The sequence below is a fragment of the Poecilia formosa genome, unplaced genomic scaffold (genome assembly GCF_000485575.1).
Source record: "Poecilia formosa unplaced genomic scaffold, Poecilia_formosa-5.1.2 Scaffold38, whole genome shotgun sequence".
Taxonomy (NCBI): Eukaryota; Metazoa; Chordata; class Actinopteri; order Cyprinodontiformes; family Poeciliidae; genus Poecilia; species Poecilia formosa.
The window spans coordinates 2,592,828-2,607,388 of NW_006799977.1; the positions used below are offsets into that span (position 1 = coordinate 2,592,828).

The window sequence follows — 14,561 nt, forward strand, 5'->3', positions numbered from 1 at the left end:
TACTTTTGACATAACTTAGTTTTCTTAGTCTTTTATTGTTGTATGTTGGTGTGTACTAAGAGAAATGAATACTATTTGTGTGTAAAAATGTTTTCAACATTAGATCTCTGAATTTTTTTATTTTTTGTTTTTCTACAATTGAGTAGCTTTGCTTCTGCTCCTACTTGCCCTAAGATACATCATGTGTCTCAGGACATGTTGGATTCTGTGTAACGTGTTTATTGCTTTACACTTTCCCTGAAACTCGTGGCTTCATGTGCTGTTTCACATGTGTTTTCTCTGTGGGGTTTGTTAAATTATTACACTCCAGAGCTGTCAATATGATGGACAATCTCTTTCTGGCAAAAATTTACACTGCGTCAGCAGACTGGCAGAAGGCTTGTTTCTTTAAAGCCTCTTTTGCATGCAAGTCCTATAGCAGTTTTGTTGGACAGTTAAGATGTATTATGTTACTTTTACTCATACTTTATCTTACATTTGCTGAATAAATTTAAAATTGAATGTTATTAGAAATCCCAAAGAATGTTCCAAGAAACAAGCATATTCCAAGAGCCAATTGGTAAAAAATTGAGGTAGGCTGTTTGACTTTAAAACAGAATATACTTGTAAAACTTTTTAGATTCGTTTTGTTACTTAAACCAGTAAAAAATGGTTAGAGTAGCAATGATCTTCTAGTGTCTACTAGGAAAGTTCTTAGAATTTAAATAATTTTCTTAGAATTTTACCCAAGTATGTTATTCTATACAAAATCTTAAGAGTATTGATTGGAACTTTTAGTGAGCAAAAGAAAAAGCTAATTAATTTAGCTGTGCCAACATTCCTGTTAAATTTTGCATTCTGTACTTTTTATGTTGGCTGTTGTTTCAGCCCATCAAACAACTTCACACAAGCAGGAAATCATAGTGATTTGCTGATATGAGTGTCCACATTAAATATCAAATAGATGATGTGGTAAAATGACACAATAACGATGAGAATGTAATCGGTTAATCTTTACTACTGGAGGTGTATTTGTTTTTTGTGACTATGGCCGCCAACGATTTCTAATCGAACACCTTCATTGACAAACAGAATTGAAGCTTCAAGAACAACTTTGCTGTAACATGTTACAGCAAAATTGGTGTTTGCTGAAGTCTGACCCGTCTCAGAGGTAGCAGCCTGAATAAGCATTACGAATCTTTGCAGAAAAGACTTTGTTATAGTTTCTGTACTTCCTAAAACTCCACTTTTAAGCACCTTAATTATTCTAAAAATAACTGGACCTGTCTTCCTCCATGCTTGATGATGACATCAACACAGTCTGTGAGGGCTTAGATGTGGTGTGTTCACTGATCAAAGAAAAGCTCAGACTTTTCATTTCTCAACAGATGATCACAGATCAAACTCTGCCAAGTGTTAGAATCATCTGATTCTGGTCACCAGATGTTTTTTCAGCGTCTCCTCTTGCTGGAACCTGTTTTGATCTATGGGTTAAATGGGATGCAATGTTCTTATGATTTGCTTTCCTTGCTGCTGATGTTGTGCCTGCTGCCCAGTAAATATTCGACTAATTGAAATCACTTCAAGCCTGAATGTAGGAGGAGGTGAAACTCAGTTTGCCGCTGGAAAGTTGCCTGAACTCATTAGATGTTCCTTTTGTGTTTAGGTGTGCATGTGCTTTGTAGATGAATGCTTTATATGCAGAGATTACAAATAAATACTTCCAAATGTCTTAGTGATAGTTGAGGCTGCTGATTTCGAGTGTTTATCTCGTTTCCTCTTGTGTCAACAACTAGCTCCACAACCAGATTAAGAAAACAGGATGTAATGGAGGACTTGATTTTGTTTAGTTTGCTGTAATCACTTTCTTTTGTTGTTGTTTTTTCAGACATTCTTTCATGTTTAATTAATTTGCCTGACCATCAGCACCTATGGAGTTGTACGAAAAAGCATATATTGAAAAAAATGTATCCAGAAGTCTGCATAAATTTGCCAATAGCCATCTAGGGCAGTGAGTTTAAACCTTTTGTCCTTGTGAACCGTTCCATGTCTGGAATATTTAACTCAAAATTCATATTTATTACCGATGTGAAGGCAGCAGTAACAACCAACACACTGGCTTACCAGACCCTGCTCCTTAAAAGCTGGAGGGGCACAAACAGAAGCGCCCAGGCACTTTCTGAATAAAATGTCTCTTAGTCTGATTGACAGAGCTGTAGATGTTATTGAACATATTTATTTTGCCTGATGATAAAGGATGCATCTATGGGGTCAACAGGTGATCACCTCTGAAATGTGTTGAAGAACTTGCTCCAGTTTGATAAGACCAAAACCTAACTTTTTGACCTGCATTTTGCAAACTCCAGTGATTTTTCTTTTAGAATTAAATCCTGTTTGTGTGGCTAGTTTTAGTTCTATGTCTGAGGTTTCCCCTTACTACTGAGCATTTGACAAATGCTGAAAGAACTTCACATTTGCAAATATGCGTAGTTGTTTGGTGTGGTGTTATTGGGAAAGCTCATAATGATCCCTATAACCAAAGAATGTAGACAAACACACTATAAAAATCAAACTTCAATTGTCTTCATATGTCAGAGTCAGGATTTATTACCTAGGGAGAGTTTTAAACAGATTTATTTCAGCTCATGCTGTTTCGAGGTCATGGGTTTTTACCGGGTTTTCCGCACTGGCGGTGCTGAAAAGAGTGGCTGTGGTTTGAGGCATCAAGCCAAAACAGTCTAAAGAATCATTACGACAGCCATGGGAACCTCTCCCTAAAGGAAGAGGTGTCAATTTTTCCATCTCTGAAAAGTTTAACTTCAAATCCAAGTTCTGTTCTTAGCAGCCAGGTTAATTTCCCTACTGGTTTTTAAAAATGTCTTTGATCACCACAAAAGCTCCTCAAAGCTTCACAGCAGTGTCAGTAGTTGAATTATTGGGAGCAAATGCAATTTTCTCCTTTTTCTTTATTACACAACATGAGTGTTTTTTAAGAATAAATAATGCATGTTATAAAACTGAAATGCCAACAGAATCCTTGCTGTTTATGTTGCCTATAAATTAATCTCGTAAATTCAACTTTGAAAAGATGATTAGAGGATAAGGAAAATGGCAAACCATCTTAGCAGTACGTCAAACGTAGCACTCAACCAACATCTTGCAGGCTGTTTTTAAAACTGCATCCTTCCTCAACAGTCAGGGATTCTCTGTAATTGCCCCATTTTCAACAAGAGAACCCTTGTTTTCCAGTGTTTCAATCTGCTTGCATGTGCAGAACTGCTCTGTGTGCGTCTGCTGTTTTTTTGCAAACGATCATCAGTCTCGTTCTTTAGCGCAGCTGCAGCTGCTGCAGTCACCTAGTTTGACTCGGGAGACATCTTAACTGCCCATCAGCCAATAAAACATCTGAGAAACAAAAGCGACTATAAACAGTAGCATATGTAAAATAGAGATGTTATTGCTGTGAGGCAGTACTGCAGTTTTATACGGTAGAGGAAGACCACCATCAGAACTGCACAGTCATTTACTTTTTAGCTTTACTGCCTCATAGCAAACCAGTCTTGAGTTTAAACCTGAGCTGAGGTCTGTCACTGAGGTGTTTTGCACACTTTCCTGCTGCATCAGTAGGGTCACACAGATTAATCCCACACTCCAGTTTTGGATTTAAAAAGCTACTCCAAATTAGGCGTTGAGTTTAAGTGTGTCCTTGCATTGGTTTCTGTACATGAAAGTGAGGATTGTGTAGACCAAAGTTCTCCTTGTCCAGTCCTTGAGAACTGCTGTCCCGCAGCTTTTAGATGCATCTGTGCAGTGCAGTAGTGCATATTGGTGTGTTCAGTTACTACCAAATTTCTTGGAGCCGATGTTTGTCTGAATTTTATTCTTCATGTCATCGATTTCCTTGGATTTCTTTGCACTGTGAAAATAGTTTCTAGAGCAAATATTTTAGTACATATTACATAAGACAAAATTGACGTAGAAGTAGCTTTTTAGCAAGATACAGAAGCTTGTGTTAAATCCACAATTCCTTAATATTGATGAAAAGTGTTTGTTCTACTGGCACATTGTTTCACTTATAACAAGAACTTTTTTTCATTAATTATTGACTTATAAGAAGCTCCTATGTCTTGCTGAAAAGGTATTTGTAAGTTAGTTTTGTCTTAATTCAAGCTAAGACTACCAAGAGTTTGGGAAGAGTTTGTCTTTTTTCAGTGTACTGAAAACATCTAACTTTAAATCTTCTTCACTCAATAAAAAACAAACACGCCGCAGTTTTACTGAAGTTCATATATACAGTGTGCTACTTAAAGTAGGTGTACTTTAGAGTATCACAAAGTATTTTTGTCTTTTGAAACAATATCAGTACACAGTGGAGTTATAGTAGTGGTTTTTACAGTAACCTGTCACTACATAATTACTTGGCTTTTTAAAAAAGTAAAAATGTCTTAAAACCTTCTACATATTTTTGATATTAGTATTATTACTTTCTTTATAGTTCCCTCTACCTTTTTCTTGCTTAATAAAATCTTTTTTATTCCATAACGTTTTCCCGGTCAGCAGTTCAAACTTTGACATTTTAATATGGACATTCACGAGCACTTGGCAAAACCAATAGTTGGCTTGGGAACAATGTAAAACGATAAAAATACTCCAACACATCTTGAGGCTATTGTTCCATTAATCCCATTGATTTGTGTTTTCTTGCAGAGATTGGACCCGTAACAATCACAACAGACCCAAAGAAGTTCCAGCATGAGCTTAGAGAGTTGTACGTTCAGGTGGGTTCAGACACTTGCATTATCCAAGGAAACAGCAGCTGTAGCCTGGATGCTCAGGTCACCTGGACTTCATAAAAAGAATACAGAAAATTGCAGTCATCATACCAGACGTCTGGGTTGGAAGATCTGTGAGCTGTTGCAGAACTTAGTTATTTTCCACTGGAAGCCAAAAACAAGGCTTGAAAGAAAGTGTAAGCCTGACAAGTCGGTAATTGCATACCAGAGTATTGTTAAGCTTGGCATTAAAAAGGAACTCCAGCTGGAAGACAAATAAATGCCTAAACAACAGAATTCAACAGCTGGACATAAATCAATCAATGCCAAAATGAGCTTGTTTGACAAGTATTCTGGATAAATTAAAGGAAGTATAAAAGCTTCAAATTAAATATGTTAAACAAAGGCAGGCAGATAAACCCTGAATAGCCTTTGATGAAAGACTTTGGCAAGGAACTTGCATATTTAGCATGACTTGTGTTCAAACTTATGTCTGAATAGATCGAGTGCAGCATGAAAACAATCCCTTTTTCTGTCACAGCTTTATTCTTCAGTCTGTAATTCATGCACTCCCCTCTTAACATTCACACTCCTTCCTTTTGCTTGAGAATGTTGCAAGAAGGGTTTTTGTTTCAGACAAAAGACAGAACTGTATGTAAAAGTAACAATGCGGCCTTTCTATAAGGATTAATGGTAAGAAAATGATGAGGTACACCAAAAAGAGAAAGTTGTCAAATGGAAGAAAATGGAGTTCACTTGTCTCAGGCTGAAGGTGTATCATAGTTTGGCTGTTTGCAACATTTGCATTTCTGCTTGTTTTGGTTCTGATAGCCTTGCACCATTTGACATAAATAACGGAAGAAACCTTACTTTGGTAGGCAGTATTTCTTTTAGTTTTCTAGAACAGACTGAGGAAATTATAAGACATGGGAGAAATTTGTTTTGGAAGAAGGGATATACAAACAGAGCATAACAATGCTTCAAACAAAATACATGAAAACCAACAGAAAACATTAAGGATCAAGCTTTGTACAAGTAAGAAGCACAATGACGCACAATATTGATGTACAAGAAAAGAACATACTGACTTCAAATGGGCAATAAATCCCCACAAGCACACAGTACATCTCTACATACATTTTTAACCTTTCATACAATTGATGATCTGAGCCTCCTATCTCTCTGTTCAGACTTGGCTAATCGTCCAGATGGAGAGACAAACCACTGTATCCCTCGTGAAGATGTGTAAATCAACAGTCTTGAACAGATCAAACGTGTGTTTAAGACAGTCGTATTTACACAGAGGAGCCGTAAACCTGAGCTAATAAAAACAGAACGATGCAAACGTGTGGTGCATCAGACAGAGCACACTCTTGAGATATTAATTTATGAACGTAATTGAAAACCATGCGATATTTTTCTTCTCTTCACATCTATGCAATACTTATGCTGGCCTGTCACATAAAAGTTAAAGTTTGTAGTCGTGATTCAACAAATTAAGAACAACATCAAGGAGTGTGAAAACTCTTACGAGTCACTGCAGATGAACAATGCTGACAGATCAAACTGTTTTTTCTCTTACAGGGAGGTGGCGACTGCCCAGAGATGAGCATCGGTGCTATAAAGATTGCTTTGGAGATCTCTTTGCCAGGATCTTTTATTTATGTTTTCACAGATGCCCGTTCTAAAGATTACAAACTGACTCATGAAGTCCTGCAGCTCATTCAACAGAAACAGTCACAGGTTTGGAGATAATTTAATGAAACAGAAATTTCTTTAAGTTCAGAATCAAAGAAACTTTATTTTAATTGTTTCAACATTTTTATTCCAGGTAGTGTTTGTGCTGACGGGTGATTGTGATGATAGGAATCATATTGGTTACAAGGTGTATGAGGAGATTGCCTCTACAAGTTCTGGGCAAGTTTTCCACCTAGATAAGAAACAGGTCAATGAGGTAAGAGGATAATTACTGCATGGCCCTGCACTGCTACTAACCTGCATATTAAGTGTGAGTGAATCATTTGATTTTAGACCTGATTTAACCACAACAAAGTGTTTTTTTCATTTAAGTTTTGGAAATTAAGTGACTTCAGGCGGTTTTTACAACCCATGTCCCGGTAGGGACTCCACATCTAATGTGCATGGGAAAAAATTTACTGATTGATGCATACCATTGCTCTTTTCAGCCTGTCCAAAATGTAAATCAACAGTCTTGGATTGTGAAAAGAGCCAGTGCATGAAATTTAAATGTTCTGCAGTTTTATTACTTTTGGAGAGGAATTTATACAAAGGAAGTAAGGCCTTTAGTTCCACAGAGAACATTCAGACCATTTACTCTCAATAGTAAAAAAAAAAAATAAAAAAATAACTTTTTTTTGTTAATCTTTATTTGTAAAGTGCCTAGAGATCAGCTTTGATCTTAATTTGAGCTATGTATATAACATAGGAACTAATTATTATTTCAAAAACTCCTTGTGTTTATTCCCATCTTCATGAACGACAAATCGTGTGGATCTAGAAACATTTGTTCTTTATTTGCCAAAGTTGCATGGGGTTAACCAAATATTTCACCTGCCTGAAATATTCTATTCCCCCCATGAAACATGGGAACTAGTTCATTTGCCAGAATCATGGATGTTACATGTTGCATGTTGCATGTTACGTGATATGAATTTTATGGCATATTGCACATCCCTAGTGGGAATTAGTTTTAGATCTGGGATCCTAATATGTATCGCTCACAGTCGTCTTTAAATTGAACCGTGAAAAGATGAACCATAACCCCATATTAAACTAATATTTTAAAAAATGTGTTACCATTTTTCATACCCATCTTTACCTAAAGTGTCAGTGAATGTGGAAGGCCAGATGCTTTCACACATCACATGGTTAGAATAGCCACTGGGTATTCGGGATGTGGAGGAAATATGGGCCCGGCATGCAAGGAATGCAAAAATCTTTCTGATAAAGAGTTTCATGTTTCCAAGAAAAAGCCTATGTGTCATAGCTGACATGTTACTTAATCAATTTATGCTCTTAGAAAGATTTTCTTTTAAACATAAGTTATGCTTAGTAGTGTTATGTCAGTAGTTACCTTTTTTTTTTACACCTTCTAATAGAAGCACAAGTGGTCAACCTTTTATCAACATTTCTAACATTTTTCCTTTGCATAACAGGTTCTTAAATGGGTAGAGGAGGCTGTGCAGTCCTCAAAGGTCAACCTGCTTTCCACTGATCATTTCAGTCAGGTCAGCAACACCTGGCAGATGCCCTTTGATCCCAGCCTAAAAGAAGTTACGGTGGCTCTCAGTGGCCCAGCACCTGATATTGAGATAAAAACTCCTCAGGGTAAGATTTTCACTCTGCTGACATGGTGGCTGAATTCTGCTTTTGTTTTTATGAGCACTGTTAAAGATTAGATCTACAACACTTGTCTATTAGCCTTAGTAAAATAAATTATTTTAAAATTAACTTGAAATACACTAGAAGCCAGTAATTTAGCAAAATTCACCCTCATGCTTATGTCAGGTGTAAATTCAGCAGTAGGATTTTGTTCCCATTGTTTCCAGAAAATGTAAGAGTAATTCCAGAAAGAAGTCTGAAAGAGTAGTATAGACACAAGGGAAGAAAAGAAATTCAAAGAGGAAAGTTTAATACAGGGGATACAGCTGCTGCTATTGGCTTTTGAAAAACATGATTTTCTGCTAGATCTCATGAAAATTCTCCTTTTGTCAGTCAGTCAGTCTGCAGGAATCTGGACAGAGCAGAGCAGTCAGCGAAACTCTTCAGTGGGAAATAAATCCCATAGTCATCTCCTTCATAACTGAATTACATATTGGGTTTCTGTCTTTGAAAGGAGACAAGAAGAGGCTCAGAGGTTCGGTTGAGCAGATAGTTTTTGCCAGTACCAGACATAAATAAGGTAGCCAAGAGTCTAGCTTAAGTTTGACGAAAGGAATGATCAAGTCAAGGCCTAATTTTTTTTTTTTTTTGCATAAGGGAAACTATATTATCTGAACTCCAGGGATTTTCACATGTTTTCTTTAAAAATTACATCAAGACACTTTTGCTTTTATGGCAAATTTCACTTAACAGTTTGATGGAAGAGATGACATTAGATTGCTAAAAGGAATAATTTTCAACAACTAAGGAATTAATTGCTAAAACTGAAGTCCTACACAGCTAAAGGTTTGAGTAACTCCCTGGAATTTCCACATCTGGGATACATATACTCTACACATGTTCTTTTACTTACAGTATTTGGACTAATGTTTACAACACATCATGGAATTTAAAATTTTCTTCTTTAATGTCACATTTTAATGTTTAACTTACTATCATGTGGTATAACGTTGTAAAACTTTATGCCATAAAAGTTGCTGAATAAGTAAATAATTGCATCTGTATATTTGTTTGACTTTCAGGAAAACTCTTGGGGAAGGCTGATGGCCTGACTGAGCTGTTGCACATTCCCAACTCGGCCAAAGTTGTCAACATCAAGGACCCGCAGCCAGGAATGTGGTCTGTCAAGGTAAACGCTTCACTCCTCACCTGAGCAGTTACTAAAAAAATTTCTCGGCTTCTAGCAATTTTCAGAGCAGAGATAACCATTTAAAAAAATTAAGAGAAAAGCTTGATGTGTAATTAATTAATGTTCATGTTCCTTCCTTATTTCAAGGCAGTTAAATCATGATCAAAAGGTACATTATTAAATGTTCGGCAAAAATGATCATTTCCAAACTGACCTTCATTCTCCTACACTACTGGTCCCTTTATTACCAAAATAAAGCAGCACTGATGGTCAGTTGTTTGTACAGATCTAGTACAGTTTTTTGTTTTGCCTTTTAAAAGTGGTTGGACAGTAATCAACAAGTCCTGTGTCGAGACACAGTGACTCATGGTGTCTTTTTTTTTAATGCATCCTACTGCTAGCTAAAACAGCTTTGCATTTAGACCTTCAGTTAATGTCTAAGATTGGCTGTACTCTTTACTTTTCAACCAAATAAACTCAGTTTAGCATAGAAGTAAAAAAAAACAACCTTGAGACCTAACTAAGAAGATTGTTTTTGTTTTTTTTAATCTAAAAATGTTTTCTGGGCTAACTTTTAAATACTTATACTGTCAAAGCCTTTGTTTCTTGAAGGATTTGCTGTTGGTAATGTGTTTTTTCTGTAAAAGAAAAAAAAAAAAGGCACAACAAACCCTGAGTATATCCATGAAGTCTGAGTTGAATTCAATTCTGAGAAAATGGGAAATGAGCCGTTTTAATGACAGAGGACTCTTGCTTTGTTTTCTAAAATGATGACCTTTAGACGACCTTTGCCCTCATATACAATCACCTAAAAACTCTGTGGCTGCTATTACAGCAGGACTCATCACTACTTAACATACTTTGCTTCATAATGGCAGGACATATTGTTTATGCCAGGGCTGAATTGCCTTTTGTCTTTCCAATTTGAGCTTGTTAAAAGGATGCTGTGGCTAAGTAGATGTGAATTGTCTTCTAGTTATAGGGTCTTAGGTTTTTTATTTATCTATGCATATGTTTTTTGGTTAGACATTAATAAACACCCAATGGACTAAATTGTCAAAGTTACTGAGTGTTAAGACCCCTAATGCTAACATTTAGGGGTCTTAGCTTAACTCAGACATCTTTTATTTTAATTGAAATAGGTACGTTTTTTTTCCTGCTCAGCATAAAACCAACAACTAAAATGCCACCTTAGGTGGAGGTGGTATTACAGAAAAGTGTTCTTTCAATAGTCAGTGTGAAAAAAATCTTTACAACAAGAATAGTTTATGCTTTTCTTTCATTTGATTTTAGCTTAAAAACTCTTTCCAGCTCTCCTTTAATCTATTCTAACTAATTTGGAGATATGCATAGGGTAGGGGGTCGCTGTCCGTTTAAAAGACCAATTTGTCTCCAAGCTTTAACTTCCCAGCTGATGTCTGTACAGCATGATGATGCTTCATGTTGTTTAAGTCTTTTTGAATAAAGTAAGTGCGTATTAAAATAAAGTAAGTTTCTTCGTTCCTCAGTCATTCCTTTGCCTGTTGCCTCTCCACTGTTTTGTACGGTGTGATTATGTTGCGTTTGGTAATCATCGTAAAATACAGAGATTCCAAACATTCTCTTTCATTTGGAGCAATTGTGGAGTAAATGACAGTTCAGGAATTCATGCCTTCCTCTGCAGTGTGACACCGTCAACCGAGGTGAGGAGTTTCCATCTCTCCCAAACATGTACTTTAGAGTAATTATCCTATCTTTTATTTCTGCAAACTTCAAGAGACCTCCAACCCTTGAAGACCTCATTATTCACTCTGATTATAGTGATTGTGCTTATCTTATGTGTGAGCTTCAGTCCAAACCGGTCAACCCAAAGGTGTTTTATATGCTCAGGTGATACGAACAGGGATTTAGTCACTCTTGCAGTTTGTCTCTGCTTGTTTGGTTGCCAGTCGTCATCAGACCACTCAGTGTTGCTTTTGATCCAACAACTATTTCAATTAAACTGTTATGTTCATCAAAATACATTGCAAAAATCTGATTTTTGAATGCTTGTTCTGTTGTTTTCCTATCAGTTCAGTCAAGTTAAAAATGACCCGATGTTTTTCTGTTATGGTCGCAGACATCAAGTAAAGGGAGGCACTCAGTCCGGATCTCAGGTCTCAGCACCATCGACTTCCGTGCCGGGTTTTCCAGAAAACCCACAATGGATTTTAAAATGACAATCAGCAGACCAGTTCAAGGTGAGGAAAGCCAACCTTTCAAGGCTTTACTTGTTTATTTAGTTTTGTTTATTCACACCAGTGACCTCCACTTCCCAGGTATTCCCACTCACATCCTTCTGAACACCACTGGACTTTCCCCTCCTGCTCGGCCTGACCGGCTGGAGCTCCTCACAATTACTGGCGAAGTTATCAAAACTTTGCCAATCAGGTATTACCCAGAGCGACAGCCGTACAACCTCTGGAACATCACAGAGTTCATCCCTCCCAACGAGGCCTTCTTCCTGAGGCTTACGGGATATGACAGCCAGGGTTTTGTGTTCCAGAGAGTCTCCAGTGTCTCGTTCTCCAGCATTGTACCTGGTGAGCGATGTGATTTTTCACCCTCCTTTAGAAACAATGTTGTTTATTCCCTGTTAAATGCCTCTTCGTTACTTTGCTTTTCTTTCAGATGCACCTAAGGTGGTAATGCCAGCCACCACAAGCGGTTATTACCTCCGAAGAGGGTTTATCCGATGCCAGGTAGAGAGTTTGTTACCATTTACTCAGCGCTTCAGCAGAGATGGAAAGCGACTTGGAGTAGACCAACTCTTCAGGTGACATATTGTTAAATTAGAATATACTTTCAGGTGTTTGTCTGATTATAAGTATCTTTTTTAAGCCTTCTTTTCATGGAGTACACATTTCTGTATAAAAATATGTTCTTAATGGTCTGATGCAATATTCTAATCTTAAATGTTGTGTTTTCTTTAACTGTAAGTGAATAATCATCAAAGAGAAAGAAAGACTTGAAAATGTCAGTGTACCAGGAATTAATCTAAATAATTTGTTTAATTTTGTGAATTCAGTTTCTGAAATGAATTAACTTTTCAAAATTCCTCTAATTTCTTGAATATAGCTTTACTTTATCAAACTATTCACAGTTGATGATGTAAGCCTGAAGTTGAAGGTTTAACCACTGAAATTGTACGCACATGTAAAAGATGGGCATTTTAAATTTTTCTTTCAACCATCAAATAAAATCTAGTTTTGAAACATAGTTTTTGTTTGCAAAAAGTTTGGCTGTAAAGTACTAAAAATACAGAGTAGTACTCAGCTGAATGACAGTCCAGCTTTCAGACCCTGTGTTGACTTTTTCTTAAATAAATAACATTAAATACTTCTCATCCTTTTTTTGTTATATTTATTCGTGACTTTTAATTCCAGTGAATCAGATAGCGTGTCATGGGAAATCGAAAAGGTAACTCTGAAGGACGAAGGCCACTACGAATGCATTGCAATTAGCAGCGCTGGAACAGGACGAGCTCGTACCTTCCTGGATGTGTCAGGTAAGCCAACATCCCAAGACTCTCAGTAATACAGAAAATGTTTTACCTCTTTTCATATGACCATGTATAAATCTAAACGAATAAATATGAAACTTGGTGCATCAATGCATCTTTATGTCAGATCTTGTGAAGCTGATGGTAAGAATCTTGGTTATCTTGAATAACTTTTTCATAGTAAATTTACCAACTTTAGCAACTGATGGTTAACCATTTCACTTCTAAAAATATTTGTTGCAATATGTAACATACTCACACAAGACCCATTATTAAGGAAAAAAGCATATTATGCAAGTGGTGTTGCTTAAATGGCTTTTCAAAAGAGTTGAAATACTAACATGTTTAACTTACAAATAAATAGTTAGCTTTACAGAACAAAAATTACTGCATAGTGATTGCAGAACTTTTAGCCTCTACACATCAACCCAGAGTACACAGACTTGGGATGGCAGCCTTAAAGGGATGTAGAGATGAATGTCATCAACATAAAAGAAAATCTCAGAAAAAGCGTGAATGATGAGTACGAAAGTTAAACTGGATTCAGAACTGAACTTTGTGGAAACCCTACAGGTGAGAGAGGTCGTGTTAGGGTCAAACATTTAAACTCTAAAAGAATAAAACCTGTCAGAGGATATGTTTTTTCCAAATTCAATATCCAAATAAAATAACTACAGCATTCACTTTTCTCTCTAGAACCGCCCCCTGCCATCACTGTTGAAGGGAATGTTACCGTCTCACCTGGCAGTCATGCTGTCCTCACCTGCCAAGTCGTCAGCACTGTTGCCTTCAACCTCACCTGGCTGCGAGGGGGATACGATGCTCGTCTGAACCCACGGGGGAACATCCTTGCCAACCTTTCACTGCAGGTGTCCAACGTGACCCCGGATGATTCGGGCTGGTATGAGTGCATTGCTGCTAATGAAGGAGGAAAGACCACAGATCGGACGTATCTCACAGTACAAGGTGATAAATATGTCCTGAATTCAACAAAAAAAAAGCCCTTTCAGGATTTCATCCTTTATCTCCTCAACTGTGCAGTAGTTTCTTGTTATTGAGTCACAATTGTTTTTGTTCAACCACATTATTACATAATCTGTGGTCCTTAGTTCTTTACGTCATTTATTTCTCCTTGTGAAGCAGCTGTTGGTACGCCCCAGGTCCTTTCTAATTGCCCCTCATCAGTAATATCCTAGTGATTAACCTCGCTTTGAAGTAGGGCAGGTTGACTCACACCAGAAAGACCCAGAAGGGGTTTCTGCTCCAAGTAGGCTTAAAGCCAAACTTTGTTTTGCTGAATTTGTAGCTATGTGTCTTATACAATATGAAAAGACATGTAACTTTATTTTTCTTATTATCTGCCAGTAAATTCTGCTGAACATTTCCTGTTCTAGATTAATCACAACTTTTAAACATTTTATATTTGCTAAATGCTCAAATAACGAATACATTTTATTACTTACTTCAAATTCAGAAGTTTTTACACCCTAAGAGTAATGTGTTATTGAACACTTTGGTAAAGCAAACAAGGTGATATCATTCCTTTGTATGTTATTTCACAACACTTTAGTTGTTGTAAGGCAACACCTCGAGCACACTGCTTCCTTGTGTGGCATCATTAAAAAAATCAAAAGAAATCAGTCGAGCTCTCAGGAAGAAAATAAAAATTGTCAAGCCATTACACTGCTCATTAAGGACAGACTTTGACTAGGCCATTCAAACACAAACATTCCTGTTTGCTTTTATCTAAGCACTATTA

At 36.8% G+C, this 14,561-nt stretch overlaps 1 protein-coding gene across 3 annotated transcripts in view; it reads left to right on the plus strand.

The window, feature by feature from the left end:
* hmcn1 (hemicentin 1) overlaps positions 1–14,561 on the plus strand; it is an 83,646-nt gene that overhangs the window by 11,200 nt on the left and 57,885 nt on the right. For all 3 annotated transcript variants that reach the window (XM_007550912.2, XM_016670847.1, XM_016670846.1), the window contains exons 2-11: positions 4,687–4,757; positions 6,336–6,494; positions 6,583–6,705; positions 7,928–8,099; positions 9,176–9,282; positions 11,381–11,501; positions 11,580–11,843; positions 11,932–12,076; positions 12,687–12,808; positions 13,499–13,768. In XM_007550912.2, coding sequence (XP_007550974.1) covers positions 4,687–4,757; positions 6,336–6,494; positions 6,583–6,705; positions 7,928–8,099; positions 9,176–9,282; positions 11,381–11,501; positions 11,580–11,843; positions 11,932–12,076; positions 12,687–12,808; positions 13,499–13,768 — 1,554 coding nt within the window. The remainder of the gene's footprint in view (positions 1–4,686; positions 4,758–6,335; positions 6,495–6,582; positions 6,706–7,927; positions 8,100–9,175; positions 9,283–11,380; positions 11,502–11,579; positions 11,844–11,931; positions 12,077–12,686; positions 12,809–13,498; positions 13,769–14,561) is intronic.